The sequence below is a fragment of the Danio rerio genome, chromosome 25 (genome assembly GCF_049306965.1).
Source record: "Danio rerio strain Tuebingen ecotype United States chromosome 25, GRCz12tu, whole genome shotgun sequence".
Lineage (NCBI taxonomy): Eukaryota > Metazoa > Chordata > Actinopteri > Cypriniformes > Danionidae > Danio > Danio rerio.
In genome coordinates this window covers 27,035,971-27,052,574 of record NC_133200.1, presented here as the reverse complement: position 1 = coordinate 27,052,574, position 16,604 = coordinate 27,035,971, and the positions used below count along the sequence as shown (strand labels likewise).

General features: G+C 36.0%; 1 protein-coding gene and 1 long non-coding RNA gene across 7 annotated transcripts in view; one reads left to right on the top strand and one right to left on the bottom strand.

The window, feature by feature from the left end:
• The window catches only part of idh3a (isocitrate dehydrogenase (NAD(+)) 3 catalytic subunit alpha), a 65,932-nt gene that overhangs the window by 30,386 nt on the left and 18,942 nt on the right, over nucleotides 1–16,604 (bottom strand). For 3 of the 4 annotated variants that reach the window (XR_012399804.1, XR_012399802.1, NM_200951.2), the window contains 3 exon segments: nucleotides 4,280–4,363; nucleotides 3,985–4,099; nucleotides 3,721–3,908 (listed from right to left, as the gene is read on the bottom strand). Coding sequence is in view for 1 of the 4 variants with exons in the window: in NM_200951.2 (NP_957245.2) it covers nucleotides 3,721–3,908; nucleotides 3,985–4,099; nucleotides 4,280–4,363 (387 nt within the window). In the remaining 3 variants the exon portion in view is untranslated. 4 annotated transcript variants of the gene reach the window in all.
• On the top strand, nucleotides 11,556–16,451 carry LOC141380970 (uncharacterized). Of its 3 annotated transcripts, none has more exons than XR_012400423.1 (7): nucleotides 11,556–11,601; nucleotides 12,093–12,279; nucleotides 12,896–12,929; nucleotides 14,183–14,238; nucleotides 14,333–14,483; nucleotides 14,596–14,688; nucleotides 16,055–16,451. It is a non-coding gene; the product is annotated as an uncharacterized lncRNA (long non-coding RNA). The 3 variants fall into 3 exon arrangements; XR_012400422.1 differs by having other exon boundaries at nucleotides 12,093–12,288; XR_012400421.1 differs by lacking the exon at nucleotides 12,093–12,279.

The following is a 16,604-nucleotide window of genomic DNA, read 5'->3' as shown; positions in this document are numbered from 1 at the left end:
AATTAAGTTTCCCGAATCATTGCTCGGTGCCGCGGACAGCCGCCGACTTAAATCGCCGTTGTGTGTACCCTGATAGAAACATATGTTTAGAATTCTAAAATGCATGGCGCTGCACGTCGCTGAGCAACGCTTCTGGTGTGCCACCTGCAGGCAAGTTTGTTATTTAATTTCCATTGGAGGGACATTTAGGTGAAGCAAAGGGGCTCACACTTTCCAGCTGCACCTGGTTAAGATCACACTCACAGGGAGCTTCTGTGATCGCGAGAAATGCAAACTGCTGAAGTTTAAGATAGACGCATTGAAAAGTACACTAGTTTGCAAACCTACTTACAAACAAACTAAGTTACAACCAATAATTCCGATTATTGCAATCATTAAGTGAATGCTGATCTTGTGTTGAGCCCAATGAGCCTTCCATCTAAAAATAAAGCAAGGGTGTTCCTTTGGTGACATCGCTTTGACTCACACGCTGTAAATGGCGGACGTGAATCAACAAGCTGAGGATATGGTGTTGCGCCTGTCAATCAATATTGGTGGGTGGGGGGACCGCACTCCTACGTCAAGTTCTGTGTTCTACGTCAAGGTCGCTCTGAAAACCGCTCCATTTGGTCCACCGTTTTTATGATGTTAAATTTAAAAAAGTTGTGTTTATATCACCCCAATATGACGCTCTATACACTATACCTACACACGTCTGTCCAAACAGCTTGAAAAGTAGATTTTTCACCATAGATGCCCTTTAAGGTGTACAAGAGCTCTTTCATTTTCTCTCAAATGCCACTTTTATGTACAAAATAAAATATTTTCTGCAATGACTAAATTGTCATTTTTAAACAAAAAACCAAATAAAAAAGTAAGTAATACAAACTAAAGAAGACTCTCTAAGGCCCAATCCCAATTCTATTTTTGTACCCCTACCCCTTTCACCTTGGCCCTTAAAATCGAGTGTGAAGGGGAAGGGCTTCTTACTCTTAAGAAATGGAAACAGCACTATATCACCTGCACATGTTATCGCGATATCATGCTTCGAGATCAAGGATTGTGACTACTTTAACTATTCCAGTTGCTTTATTTTTTAGTATTTATCTTCAAGAAATCACTGAATATATTATGTTATGATAACGATCTAATGTGGCAATAAGATCATAACTCTACTGCGCATTTACACAGTGACCATATTCATCTATGTCACACCAAAAACAATTAACATAAAAACATTAAAACTATAGCAGACACTGTAAAAAGCCCATTCCCAGCCCCTATAAGTTTCTGTCAGGGTATTAGAGCGTCATCGAGTGGCAGAATGTTGTGGGACTGCTATACAAGAGTTATTATTATGGATTATAATATATATATATTTTTATTATAGCAATTTTTTAAAGCATGACAGTAAAACACAAACGCGGTTATGGATATATTAAAACATATGCTTGTTGGTTGTAAAAATTTGTAATAATGATAAAAAAAAAGCTAATTTGTGGATCTTCTTAATTCCAAGTGCAGCTATCCTGCTGTTGTGACTGGTGTATTCTGGAAAACTTTCCTACCCCTTGGTTTTGAGTGTAGTGCTGAAAAATCTCAGTTCGAAAGGCTATTCACCCCTTTCCCTTAGCCCTATGCTTTCAAGTTAAAGAGAATTGGGAAACCCATACACCTTCATGGGAATGCGCAAAACAAAGAGTAGGGGTAAGGGGAATGGCTTAGGGGTAGAATTGGGATTGGGCCTGTCTGGTGGCGCAGTGGGAAGCACGTTTGCCTCACAGCAAAAAGGTCTCTGGTTCGAGCCTCGGCTGGGTCAGTTGTCGTTTCTGTGTGGAGTTTGCATGTTTTCCATGCGTTTGCGTGGGTTTCCTCTAGGTGCTCCGGTTTCCCCCACAAGTCCAAATACATAGCACTTACATGTGAATTGGGCAGGGTAAATATGTGTAGAGCATATGTTTTATAAGGCAAATGCCCTTACATCCTTAATCCATACACTCAGTCGCAAACATACACTACGGCTAATTTAGTTTATTTAATTCATTGCACACGGGTGATCTGAAGGCAGATAATCAGCCCAGATCTAGGCATGTGGCCTGAACGCTATCAGTATGGCTGAAAACAATCACCCCTTTCATATCATCAATTAATGTAAAAAAAATTGTGGGATAGCCAGATTTTAATCTCTTCTAAGCACCTTAGTAAGGTACTAAGAATGAGAGGGTCATACCTCTTAATAGGCAAGTAAATCTGCGTGTCATCAGCATAGAAATGAAAAGACACTCCATGGGCCCTATCATACACCCGGCGCAATGGCGCAATAGTCTTTTGCTAGTTTCAGCTTGGCGGAAGAGTCATTTTGAGGCGTTGCTCATTAATAAAATAAACTCTACCCTTTTAGACCATGCGCCAAGGCGCAAAGCGGATTTTCCTGTCCTTAAATTAGCAAAAATGCATTCTGACACGCCCTGAAAGCATTTGCACCCTGCGTATTGCACTCTGCGCTTGGACCGTCAAAATAGAGCCGCATGACTTCTTAGAATAGCCCCAAAGCAAAAGCATATACTGTATAATGAAATAAGTGAGGGAACTAATATTGAGCCTTGAGAGAGGTCACAAGTGAGATCAGCAAACAAGGATGAGAAGTTGCCTAATTTAACAAAAAAAAATTCTACCAGATAGAAAAGGGTATCAAATCAACAGTGTCAAATGCTGCTGACAAATCTAAAAAAAAAAAACAGGACCAAAGAAACGCCAGAGTCGGTGGCTAGAAGGAAATCTATAAGTACTCTGAAAAGGGCCGTTTCAGTGCTATGAGCCATTTGCAACCAAAACTGAAATATTTCAGTGATAAGAGTTAGTATGTAAAAAAAAAGAAAGAGTGCAATTATTCAAATACAATTTTTCTAAAAACTTAAGTGCAGAATGGTAAGAGAGATCAATAGAGGTATCTAGTGAAGGCTTTATGAGAAGTGAAGTGGCCATTTTAAGTTCAGTTGGAAAAGAGCCAGTTGAAGAGGCACTTTTTTTGAAAAAAAGGATGCCAAGCCTGGACCGACAGTGTCAATTATTTTTATTTTAGCAATTTGGGGTTGATGATATCATTGGAACAGAAAGAAAGTTTAATATTGACAATTACGTTTTTAGTTATTGCAGAGAGATGAGATCGAAAGCATCCCAATAGACTAGATGCAGAGTGGGAGGAGGGGGATCAATGGGAATGGCTAATTTTAATGAGTTTTGGCCTTAAAATAGAGATTTTGTTACTGAAATGTTTTAGAAAGCTTTCACATAGAGCATCTGAAGCAAAAGGCATTGAACAGGGATTAACAACAGAATGTATAACTGAGAACAAGACTTTAGGTGTACAATGATTTTTCACAGTTAGATCAGAAAAAAAGCCTTGGCAGATTTTGCAGCTCACCGATACAGAGCAGAGAAGTGTTTAATTTTTGCCATAAAGTGGATTTGCATTTTTTATATGGGGCTTGAGTGGGGCAGTAACATCTAAAATGCTCAGATTACTTAATGTGTTTCATCAAACATATTATGGTATTTTTATGCTTTAGAAGTGTCAAAAACTTACATTAAGCACCTTTAATAAGTAATAGAAATCATTTTAAATGCAATGAGTTAACATGTTTTACAGCAAAGGCTCTGAATCAAAAGAATAAAAGCGACTTGCCCATTTGTGTTATTGGTATAATAATTTTAAAAGTAACTGATTTAAAGAATACATACCACATGTTCAATCCCACTGTACTCTCCTTCTGTGTTTTCTCTGATGGTGACTAGATCCACATCAGTGTAAGGTGTTTTATAGCCCTCAATGGACACGCAAGGACGCACATTGGCATACAGGTCAAAGGTCTTCCTAAGCAGCAGGTTCATGGATGGGTGGCCAGCAGCAATTGGTGTTTTCAGGGGTCCTGGAATATAATATTTTTAACATGTTAATTCCATAAATATTGCAAACATCTCATTAATGTAAAGTTGCTGATTTACCTTTTAACCCAATTTTGTTTTTGTCCATCGATTCTTTTGCCTCAGGAGGTATCATCCACCTGCCTCCAGGTCCCTTGATAGCAGTCACATTTCTCTCTTCCCATTGAATTGGGGTCTGGATGAGAAAAATGTTGACAAATACACAAGATCTTGGTGAATTTTTAAAAACATGGCAAATTTACTACCTAATGCAAGACTGAAAACAGCTCAAATGTACAAACAAAAAACAATCAATTGTTAAATCCTGCAGCCTAGGCCATATTTAAGAACAGTAAAACAAACAACAGAAGCTTACCTTTGCTGCTTCAAATATCTTCATTACTGCAGTGGAGATCTCTGGACCAATTCCATCTCCAGGAATTAATGTTACAGTTTGAATCTACAAAAAAAAAAAAATAATAATAATAATATGTGGGGGGGTTATCAAAATAAAATAATTTGTTACAGTTCACTCAAAAGTAAAAGTTCTTTCTGTCTTTTTTTTTACTAACAATTCTGTTTTTCCTACTACTTTCGGAAAATAATTTAGATATTTCAAAGAAAATGCAATAGCGCAAAGATCTGGTCCCCGCGTCAGGTCAGGGTGCGGCAGTGGCCTTTAAAACGCGCACACGGAGGCGCCCTAAACTTACACGCGAAAGAACTGGACATTCATTTTTTAGTTAACTAATTCTTTAAATACAACTCTCTCTAAAGGGAAAAAAACGCTAAAGAAATGTCGTTAAATTAATTTTAGCAGAGACGCAAATGCCTTTCGCATCTGTTTTTCAGTTAGGGATTAGGTCTATTAGAGTAACCTAATCAAAATGTTTTGTTGGACACCGTACAGTAGTCTACACTATAATTAATATTATAATTTATTATAATCATTATTACTAAAACTAATAACCTATACAATTGATAAAATGCAAAACCCTTTTTAATGTTTGCTTTCATTTTGACACTGCTATCAGTTGTAAGAAACATCTCATTATGCAGAAGCAGTCTCAAGTTAGGACACTTAAAAATGCCTTTTGAGTTTAAAGATGGTCAGCCTGCCAAGTCAAGTTTACAGTGTCATAAATGAAATGGGTATAGTGCTCTAGTAAAGGGGATTTGCCAAATCAAACCTTTCATTTACGCTGAAAGTAGCCTGAATGATAATCTTTAAAAATATATATGCAATACAACACTTTAAACATTTTGTTCTTCAAACAGTTTTTTTTAAATAAAACGAAAATAAATAAGGAGTAAATATAATTTAAACCACTGGTCTGGCGCTGATACTTTATTGTTTGTAAAGAGAAGATAAAAAAAAAAAAAAAAGATGAAAACCTGGCTGGGGAGACAGCGATAACATTGATTATCTGTTCTTCAGAAAAAAGAAAAAAAAAAATCACGATATTGTCAAGGCGTTTATTATACAACGCAGTATGTGTTTGTGATCATTAATATTAACTAATATTAATTACTATTGATTAAAATTAATAACTCTTCTCTTTCTAGACTTTAATTTAGGGCTTGTTCTTACCGGCGCAATATAACTTTATTGCATGTACAAATCAGACAAACATTTCTTGCTTCTTTGTTCTGCCGCCCACATTTCTCGGAAAGCAGGTTTCTACACTGTGGAGCAGCGCGATCTTAACTTGTTATCAAACCATTTCTCGTCAATGTCCTCCATTAATCACTTTCTCTTCTGTATCTGGCCATTTTTAAAAATGCCTCCGCCATAACTGGCTGACTAGCTGGGAGTTTGTGTTAAGAAAAAAGGAGTTGATTATAGCCTACGTGGCTTTTTTTCCCTCGCCGCCGTCAATCGCCACAAGCTTGCATGGTTTAAGACCCGTAGAGCTGCGCATGGATGGATTTGCTATTCAGTGTTTGGACTCTCAGCAGTGAATATACAACCACACTTAAAAAAAATAAGTGGCTGGGCGATAATTCGATATAGATAATTATCATGATATTAATTTTTTCGATAAAATGATAATGACAGTGCGAAAATATTATCGAGCAATTATCGAACTATGCGTAACGTTGCGCAAGCATTTTGCAGCCTGCCCTTCCAGATGCCGCACGCCGTACAAGTTTACAGCCATACAGTGTTAGTTGCACTTAAATGAGTAAGAAAGAAATAAGGTAAAAAAGGTTAGAATCACAGACACTGTTGACAAGAAACGTCACTAGACTTCATGAGCTACTTAGTTTTTCGCTATCCGACACAAAACAGAGCAACGTGCACCGCAAACTGAGCAGACGAATCGTGTCATGAAAAGCAGGCAACACCACGACCTGTTTCATCATGTAAAACAAGACCACCCTTAAGCCTGATTTATACTTCTGCGCGCTGTCTCTGTCGGTCTGCATTAACACTTCCGAAAGGCTAGTTGGCAGTGAGGTGTAAATGTTCCTTTGTGTGGAGTTTCTTCTCTGCTTTATTGCTTTTCCTGAACACTTCCGGGATGTACAAGTGGCTCAAACGCGCTCATTTTGAGGCAGGAACCGGCGGACGTGCAACAACTTTAACTATGAAGTAAACAAAACTTTCCATCCGGAGCTCCTTCACGGGACTCCACACTTGTAAACAATCGCTCGCGCCATTCGCGCGGCTCTCGGTCCCGCCCAGACTCGTCAGCGCTACCAAGCCGACCAATCACAGAGCTTACGCTACGCGTCGTTGCGACGTGTAGTTACATTTTTTGAGAGGTGCACGTCAGTTTAATATTAAAATATTTGTTTTGAAATCTGTAATACTACTATTGTCTCTCATCGACGGTACAAGAATCAGCCTTTAGGCTACATATTTAAAGGACATAATCACAGAGGAGATATCAGATGCTCAAAACATAAATCTTTAAAAAAAAATGACATATTAAAAATGCAGCAAATATATGACAGACGTTTACAACAGCAATGGATCATTAATTAAATCCTTTTTTTACACAGCGAAGCATCATCCACCCGCAGTTGTTTAAGGCGGACACGAACTAAATAAATATAAACATATTTCCTTGAAAATGTATCTTGTTGTAACGAATTTCATTTTGTATAATGTGTAACTTAATTTTGATGTATATTTTGTTGGTCAGTTATCTACAGCATAAACAAGAGGAACGAATAACATCTGAGGTGAAGCGCTTTAACACAAGCCCGCTATATGCTTTAGCGCCAAAACAGTCCATCAAACAATTTTTATGGTTTCATTTTAAGTTAATTTCATTAACTAAGCGCGGTCTGAGCAGCATGAACTGGACAGTCTTTTCGCAGCAATGATAGATTTCTTGGGTTACATCGGAAGAATAAACTCAGATGGAGCTCAGAAGCTCGATGTGTAAATAGAGAGGCTCCCCAACTGGCTCCCCACGTTTTCGTTGTGATGCACGATTTGTAAATTGAGAGTCTGCTATTCGTACTAGTCTGTCAGACAAATTTGGTTAAAACACGCGAGGATATATCGGAGATATGCGCATAACAAGGGTTTATGCATCCCGCAATATGGAATGTCAAGAGGGTGACAGCATAGGTAAACTGCACACACTTGATGATGTCATGCGTGGATGCGTCTCACAGCGCAAAGCATAACTAAACCTTTACATGTCCATACTTAATCAGTCATCGATAAGGTCTATCAATAAAAGCGTTATCAACAATTAATAGATAAATACATTAAAGTATATTTCACTCTAAATTCACCATACTCACTATTAAAAGGAGAGTTCATCCAAAACTGAAAAATTATGTGACCTTTAACTCGCATGGTTCCAAACCGGGGTTTTTTTCTGATGTTGAACAATAATATTCAATAACTTGTAGGTAATGTCTTTGGTTGTTGAAAACTTGAACAGTAAATGCTGAATAAAGATTGTTCTTTTGTTTATTATTTTATTATTTATGTTGTCAGACAGCTAAAACATTTCACTAAATGTGTTAAATCAGCTCCACAAAGCCATTGGCATGCTGAAAATCTTATATATTTGATAGATATAAAGATTTTACATTTATCGAGATAAATATCGATATCGACTGATATGAAAAAATTATCGTGATATTTTTTTTTTGCCATATCGTCCAGTTCTATATCTATATATATTAGGGATGCACGATATATCGGTGGCCATATCGGTATTGGCCGATAAATGCTATTTTTAGGATTATCGTTATCGATCCGATGCCTAAATTCGGCCGATATCTTTAAGCAGATAAATTACGTAATTGTACAGACCTGCGTGCCGCGCACGCATGGGCGGAACTTGTTCAGACTTGCCCACTGAACTATAATGATCTCTCCCACACTGTTTATTCCTTCAAAGTCTGTCATTTCTTCATGTGGTATTGCTGTGCGCTAATAAGTCAGTAAGTAACCATGTTCCTTATCATTGTACATGTGTTTGATTGAGTGTCATTGTGTATTTTGCTTTAAATCGCCTCAGGGAAAATATTACATGTGTAAACCTTTCCTGCTCTGTCTCTTTGTTGTGTAGAGATAGCAGGGGATCTTATTACTCCAGGGCCGAATAATATTAGTTTCGTGGTAAATTGCCTTCTCTTTTAGTCAGTTATCTCATTGCCCAAAAATCGCTCCTCTCCCACTCCCTCTTGCTTCACACACACACCCAAACTGCAGCTGGACCCGCACATTTTACAACACGTGGAAAAATAACAGTTGTTTGTAATCTGATTATTTGTTATTATCAACGCGTTGCTTGTCATGTTGTTGATGTAAGATGTATTCAGTTTTATCGGAATATTCATATTGATTATGACAAGCGCGCGGGCTGTCATCGCGCGCACACACATACTGTGGCACGGGGGAGAGGTGAATCCAGTCATAGAAGTTCTCGACCAGCCGCTCATTCTGTCTTTATATTCAGCTCTGTTAGCCATAAAGTCAGCAAAATGCAGGTTTTGTATGAAAATCTGACTCTGATGGCAACTCTGCCTCTACAGTTGAGTAAAACTCAGCGGTTTATCATAAACTTTTCATCGATCATTTCCCCCGCAATTGACAGCAAGAACAAGAGCAGAAGCGTTGTCTGATTGACAAGCAGCAGCTTCATGTTCAAAAGAATCTAAAACGCCAAATAGGATGAATCTGTGCCACAAGATTTATCGGTATCGGCCAAAAAATCCATATCGGTGCATCCCTATATATATATATATATATATATATATATATATATATATATATATATATATATATATATATATATATATATATATATATATATATATATATATATATATATATATATATATATATACACACACACACACACACACACACACATACATACACATATATACACACATATACACACACACACACACACACACATACACACACATAGCGCACGAGTCACAAGCCCCTTATATATACACACGCGCATGCACACGCACGCACGCACACACACGTACTCGTTCATGCTATTAAAAATATGAATGATGCTTTAAAAGTTACATCACAGTACATGCTTTTAGTCATTTTCACATGGAACTGAGCTTTGCAGAGCAACAAATGTGTACAACTGGAAAGAGGGCGGTATATTATGGAATAATCATATATCTCAATTAATGGTTTTACATAATCATTAGAAGCCAAAACTAGAAATGGAAACCGGATTTTCAGTTAATTGCACAGCCCTAATATAAATATAAAACCCAATTAACGCAGTTGGGTTTTTTGGGAGGTTTTTTGTTCCTGTTGTGGCCAAGGGCAGACCGGGCAGTTTCCTGCTGGGTCGACATACTTTTAGGGCCAGGCTGATCATCTTCTTATGATCTGATCGGCCCATAAAACACTTAGCAGACTGTCATGTTTTTCTCCCTAAGTGATTGACGAGCCTTCACGCTCCTGTAAGTGGTCACGTTCTGAAAATAAGATGTTTCTTTTCTGGACAAAGCGGCTATGTGACATAATCTGCAGCCCATTGGTTCTTTTCTTTATTGACATTGGGCTGACCCTATCACAAACTTTCATGTTGGGCTCTGTGTAACGTAGGTGTGTATTTGTCAAAATAGTTGAGTCACGCCGGGATTTCTTACGCGCGGGATAGCAGAAGCGGAGACCGGAGAGCAGGCTTTTTTGCCTTTAGCGTCTGCACTCTGCAGCATGCAGGGGGGCACAGATCAATACATTCATGTCTATCTAGTTACCTATTTGTCCATATTAATATACTTTTTTAATCAGAAGACAAACACATGTTTTTGATCGTCAGCATGACGTAGGCTTATAGTGACAATATTTATACAATATGGTTATAATGATACTTATACATGACCAAACTAGTGTGCAACTTAAGCAACTTTTTTTTTTACATTTAGTTTTGTAGTTCGTGACCAAACAAATATTTGTTGCATTTTTTAATTGTTTAAGTTCATTTGATTGACAATGTAAAATCTTTCAGCTACGTTTGATGTTTCATTGAGTTAAAAAAAAATTTTTTTTAGGGTCTCTGATACATTGCTTTTATTATTTTATTAATCAAAATTAACTGTGCGCATCAACAGGCAGTTTTTGTCATGTTCATTATTTATTTGGCTCCCTCAAAACACGCAGGTACATGCATTTCCAGTGTGGATTATAATTTTATTATAATAATAAATAAATAAAAATAAGTTTTTAATTTCTCAACTTTTGTTATTTCCTATATATGGCTTTTGTGCTTTTATAGATTGGGAGTTGGTAAACATATTCACGGGAATGCACAGATGGGGAGCATTTTGATTGATGTAGTGGGCCGCTCTGGCCCAAAATGCCAGGGCCGATTTTTTTTTTTTGTCCCAGTCCAGCCCTGCAATGAGTACAGTTGTTTGTATTCAATACTTAATTATTATTATTATTATAATTTTCAATATCTGTAATACCTGTATTTTGGCTCTTTTTTTTTGCAGTCCACTTAGAATCCAACATGGAAATCAATGTTTTCTTTATTGCCATTGATCGTTTTGAAATTCAAATGGCATTAACATGCCTGTGTTTTTATTTCTGTAATGAATATGGCTGTCAAGCCAGGATCTTGATGGTCTATTGTGTGTATGTTGTTTACATGAAGAAATCTGTGTTACAAAAATTCTAATAATGAATTATACTTTGAATTTAAATAGTATTTGTCTTGCGTTTACATTATTTTAGATTTGAATAGAAAAAATGACAAGTTTCAGTCTTTTAAATGAGAGTTAAATTAATCGTGATTAATCTTTTTTTAAAAGTGCGATTAATTAATTTTTTTAATCGATTGACAGCACTAATATATATATATATATATATATATATATATATATATATATATATATATATATATATATATATATATATATATATATAAAGGTGGTAACGATCCACATATTTGTATTGAACCGTTTGGTACTAGACTTTTGATTCGGTACGCATTACAATCCAAACGATTCGCATTAGACACTAGAAATGCATTAGTGTTGCTGACATAGTAAGGTAAAAAGTTCCCATAACTAATGTAATTTGAGTAAAATTGCTTATAATGGCTAAGCCATGCTGTTACGCATGCGTACTGGGTGGTGATTTCCCATCCCCCATCCTGAGTCACAACCAACCGCCACCCAGCACCACCATCGAAGGACAGGATTTCATATTGAGAAGATGTACTGCTGTAAATCAAGGTAAACTTTTCATTTTAATTACTACTTTGATTATATTTGTATAGTATCAGTAATCTGTTTATTTCCTGCACTTTGTGAAATTGTTTGCTGTTTTGTTAACGAATTAATAGCCTATGATTTTGTGACTAAACGTTTTGACAACTGCACTTATTTGCAATACTGTCTACTTTACTAGATAAGCTATTTTCAGCTGCTTAAGTTAGTCCTTTTTAATAACTATTAATAATTTGTAAAGTTGGTAGTAATTTGTAATGTTGGCGTTATGCTCTAAAAGAGCGGGCCGCCCCATTTTAAATGATCATGCACTGAGAGAGCAAGAGCGCGCGCAATGATCCATTCAAATAGATGTAAGTTAACGTTAACACACAGCTGTAGGTCTTCATTTTAAAAAAAGAAAACGAAACCTATTTGGCCACATTACAAATACAGTAGTTATCGCTGAACTTTCGTGGCGCTTGTTGTGACGAAAATATGCGTGTTTTTTTTTTAAGATTAACTTTTAAGAGGTAACCGGCAGGAAGCAGGTGAGGAGATCAGCTGTGGTTCGGTCCGGCGTCGGCGAGCGGCTCATGACCAGACCAGTCTTTTTTTTTTCTCCATGATGGCCGGGGCAGCAGCAGTTTTAACCCGCCGGGACTTTTAGAACATTATAAAGCAGTTTCAGCTCAAAATGGACCCGTGAGTGTCGTAAGTAATTTAGGATTTCAATGCGATTGATTTGTGTCACTGTATGAGGCAGATACATATTTACACATGATGCTAAAGAGTGCTTATGCTAACAATCCCTATGAAACTTAAGGTTAAACTTATGAAAATGCGAGAGAGATTTAATTAACTCATTATTTGTTTTATATGCTATTTGTCTGTACTTTATGCCGTTTTGAAGGATTATTCCAGTGTTGCTGTTATGTTATTGAGTGTTTTGTATTGCTGTAATGACAAATAAATCTGACCAGACGCGACTGAATATGTGTGATGGATAACTAACGTTAACGTTACGTTAGTGATAAAGTGGTATAACTTGTACAACCAAGCACAGATACATCGCTTTGTTTGCTCAATATCACACAAAGGCATCAACAAACTTTTGTTATAAGCAAACTTTTTGCAAAGAAACAGGCTTTGCCAAACCTGTTAGTTTGCACTTTTAAAGAAGGTTTCAATTTTGACAATTTAGGGCAAATAAATTTGAACAATTACAGTGTTGTTTGAAATGTAGCACACCCTTAGAGTATTGTGAGTGGCATATTTGGTTTGTAATATCATTATACCCTTTATTTATTTTTTATTTCAGACTACCAGTTTGTGAGCTGATATGCAGTGGAAATGTAAGTTTTGCACTTACACATCAAAGAAAAACTTTTTAAACACTACCGCACAAGACATAGAACATATTCATGAATTGTTCCAGTAACCTTACCTTGTCTCCATACTGAGTGTCAGGGCACTTTTAAATCGTTTAATGCATTAAAAGTACATTTAACAAAGTTCTCAGCAAAAAACTGCATGATCAAGAATAGTCAGAATATTTTGTTCATTTGAATAATCATCTGAGTACTAGTTAGAAATAGGGTTGTTGTGATACCATTAATTTATGTTACAATACTATACCAGCTGAAGTATGGTGATACCAAGTAGTATTGCAATACTGTAATTCATAACTTAAATCCATGAAATAAAGAAAAATGTCAGAAATACTATATTGTGTATGTTATTATATGCCTACTTGGCCTAATTTAAATAATTCCCTTATTGTTGAAAAAAGTATTTGCACATTTCTTCACCTAAAATGTATTCATCCCAGCAAAAAATACATTAAAATAAAGATACATAAAGAAAAGAGCATTTTTTCCAACAAACCTAGGCTATATGAGGTGGTCAAAATTGTTTCCTGTTGCTATTTTGGGTTTTTCATCTTTTTTCACACTTATTATAGGATAAGAATCCAAAGTAATTCAAAATTTCACTTCATGAGTCATTCTTTTTAATAGATTGTCACGGTTGTTGTACGTATTATATCATATTGACAGGAACAAAAAAAAATGAATTCCGATTTGAAATGAACCATCAGAAAATATGCAATAGGCTACTATAAAAAGCGCAAATTCTACAGTTTTACAACCTTAGAAGGCTCCATAGACTATTAAAATACAATGATTTATTGTTGCTAAATCGTGTCAGCATTTTAGTAACTTTTTCACATGCAGCATTTTGTATTGTAGGCAGACTGTTAATGACAATATTACCATTTACAAACTACAGTGGGACCGGCAGTATCTTGGAGCCATAGTATCACGATACTACCATAGTACTGGTAAACTGTGCAATCCTTGTCAGAAAGTTCAGTGTCCTTTTAAAGACTTCAATTGAGACAAATATAGCTCATGCTTTTGATGACAGGCGCCAGGAGTATTTGGCAGCTTTTATTATTCAAGAGCATTTAATTATGTCATGTTAAAGTGTAACATCTGTTGCTCAATGGCATTGCATTGTATCATTGCATGTGTTTCTGATTTCTGTTTTTTGTTTTAGAATTTCGCTTAGCCATGTCAATAACACTTTACGTTTTTGTGCACAACAGTGACATCCAGAAGGAAGTCATAGAGGAAACACCAGCTGATACAAGTGCTGCAGAAGGTTTGTTTTCTTTTCAAAACTTTGTGTGATTTTGTGAATTTGTGTTTTTGAATGTTAATAATGACTATTAATGTTTTTGATTGGATCTTTGCAGAATTCAATCGAATATCAGGAAGAAATGTGAGATGCAAGTTCTACGCTGCATTGGACACACACTGCTCGTTTAATTGAAATTAAAAAAAAAAAAAGCAGGAGAAAATTGCAGAAGAAAACTAGAAGAGATTTTGCAACATGTTTATTCAAAGGTATTTTTGTGATATCATCTTTGAATCATAATTTGCATTTGATTGCAATAAATTGCATTTGATGTTTACATTGGGCTATAATGCATGTCTACCTGTCTTTACTTTTTCACAGTCATCTGATGTAATGCTTGTCCGCACAGCAGTTCTACGGGGTCTTTCAGTCCTTTAGAGGGATGAGTCTAAAGAAATTTTCAGGATGTGTTTTGTAAGTAGTATATTATTGTTTCTGCTTTCTTAGACTGGAAATGAAGCAGTCATTCCAGTTTACTTCACTTATTAATATAAATTTTTAATTTTATAAAAATAAAACAAATGCATTTAATGTAAGTATTTGAAAGTAAGAGGGATGTTATATTATGGCCTTTGGAGCAAGAGCATTGCCATGTTGCTAATACAGCAGCTTGTGCCATCATAGGGTCAGTTAGCTTCATAGGCCAGTGAAGTAATGAATGCATTTCTTTAATTTTTAAACACACTTGTTTTGAAAAGGAGGAAGATTAGCTTGAAAAAAAAAATTCTTAATAAGTGTAATAGCTATGTAATATGTTGAGAGAAATATAATTTCCGTTGAAAGAACCTGCTGGATTAAGATGTAAAAAGATAGTGTTAAAAGCCACAAAGTCAAAAGATGCTCCGTATTATAACCAACCCTGTGAAGTCACCTGCTGTGGGATCGTAGATGGCTGCACCCTTGCTCCAAAAGCCATATTAAAACATCAATTTTGTCTAAAATAAATAGTTATTAATAAATTGGAAATCAGTGTGCTAAATAATGCAAACTTGACTGACTGCTTTAATCTAGCAAAACCAAATGCATTCATGAATTGGTTCCCAATTTATTAAGCTTTCCCCACAAAATATTTATATTGATTATGGTCTCTCACACATTTGCATTTAATTTCTTGAAAATGTTTTAAAAGTACTTTTATTGCAGTTTGTTATTACATTACAGTGTTTCTTTAATTTCAAAAATTGATTGTTCCTTTAGAATAGTGTTATGTTTTAAGGTTGGAGCAAACATCATTTGGTATATGTAGGAGTAGGAGCTAGGGTTGTCAAGATACTGGAATTTGGTACCAATCTCTGCTGCAATTTTAAGCAGCAAATTTCCTGCTAACATTTTAAGCACTGTTGAGCACATTTTTAAACAGCACTGTTTTGCCATTCTGTTCACATGCTTAACAGAAATGACACTCAACAATGCTCAAATGTTAGCAGGAAATGGATGTTTTTAAAATTTCTATATGGGTTGGTACCAAATTCCACTATCATGACAAGCCTAGTAGAAGCAGTACAGGCAAATCCATCGTGTTGGTCTACATTGGAGAAGGAGCACCATAGCAAGGCCTTCTTATAAGAAGCATTTGAATGTAAAATGTATGAACACACAAATAGTCATGCTAATAAGCAACTAGTTAATAGGGTAATTGGTCCCTACTGAAGTGTTACCAAATTAAGCACAAGGAATTGTAATTTTTTTCACCTCTGCTTTTGGTCTCTTGGCCACTACAGGCTTTATTAGTGCCATTTAGAATATCAAACTTTACTTATTTTTCTTTCTCTATTCATAGGATGTAATTGTAGAGTCGGACTTCAGTGCAGAAGATGTAGGCCTGCTGCCTGTCATGTGTGAAGATGTCTAAAGAACCGCATTATGGATGCAATGTGGGCCTTTATACTGGAAGGAAAAGTGGTTATGGACTTTGCCACATGCAGTATGTCTCTTTTTTTGCTTTGATTTACACACTGAATTCGGACTACCCAAAGACTTTGAGCAATGCTTTTGAATTTGTTCAACGTGTGTTGCTTTTGCTGGGAGGGTGAGCTTAATGTGTTTTTATCTGCGAGTGCCTATATACTGCTGTGCTTTATGTTTAAAGGTTCAGGTATAATGGCATGTTTAATTACAAAGTGTTGCTTTTTAACATGTTGCTGTTTGCAGTGTTACATTTAGGACTGCAGCATTTTGGTGTTTAAAACACTTTTTTTTTTTTTTTTTACCAAAAAAGTGTATTGTGATTTATAGGGTTGTCAAAAGTATTGAGTTTGGTACCAATCAGTACTGAAATAAAAAAAAAAGTCCATCCATTTCCCACTAACTTTGCAAGAACTGATCGGCCA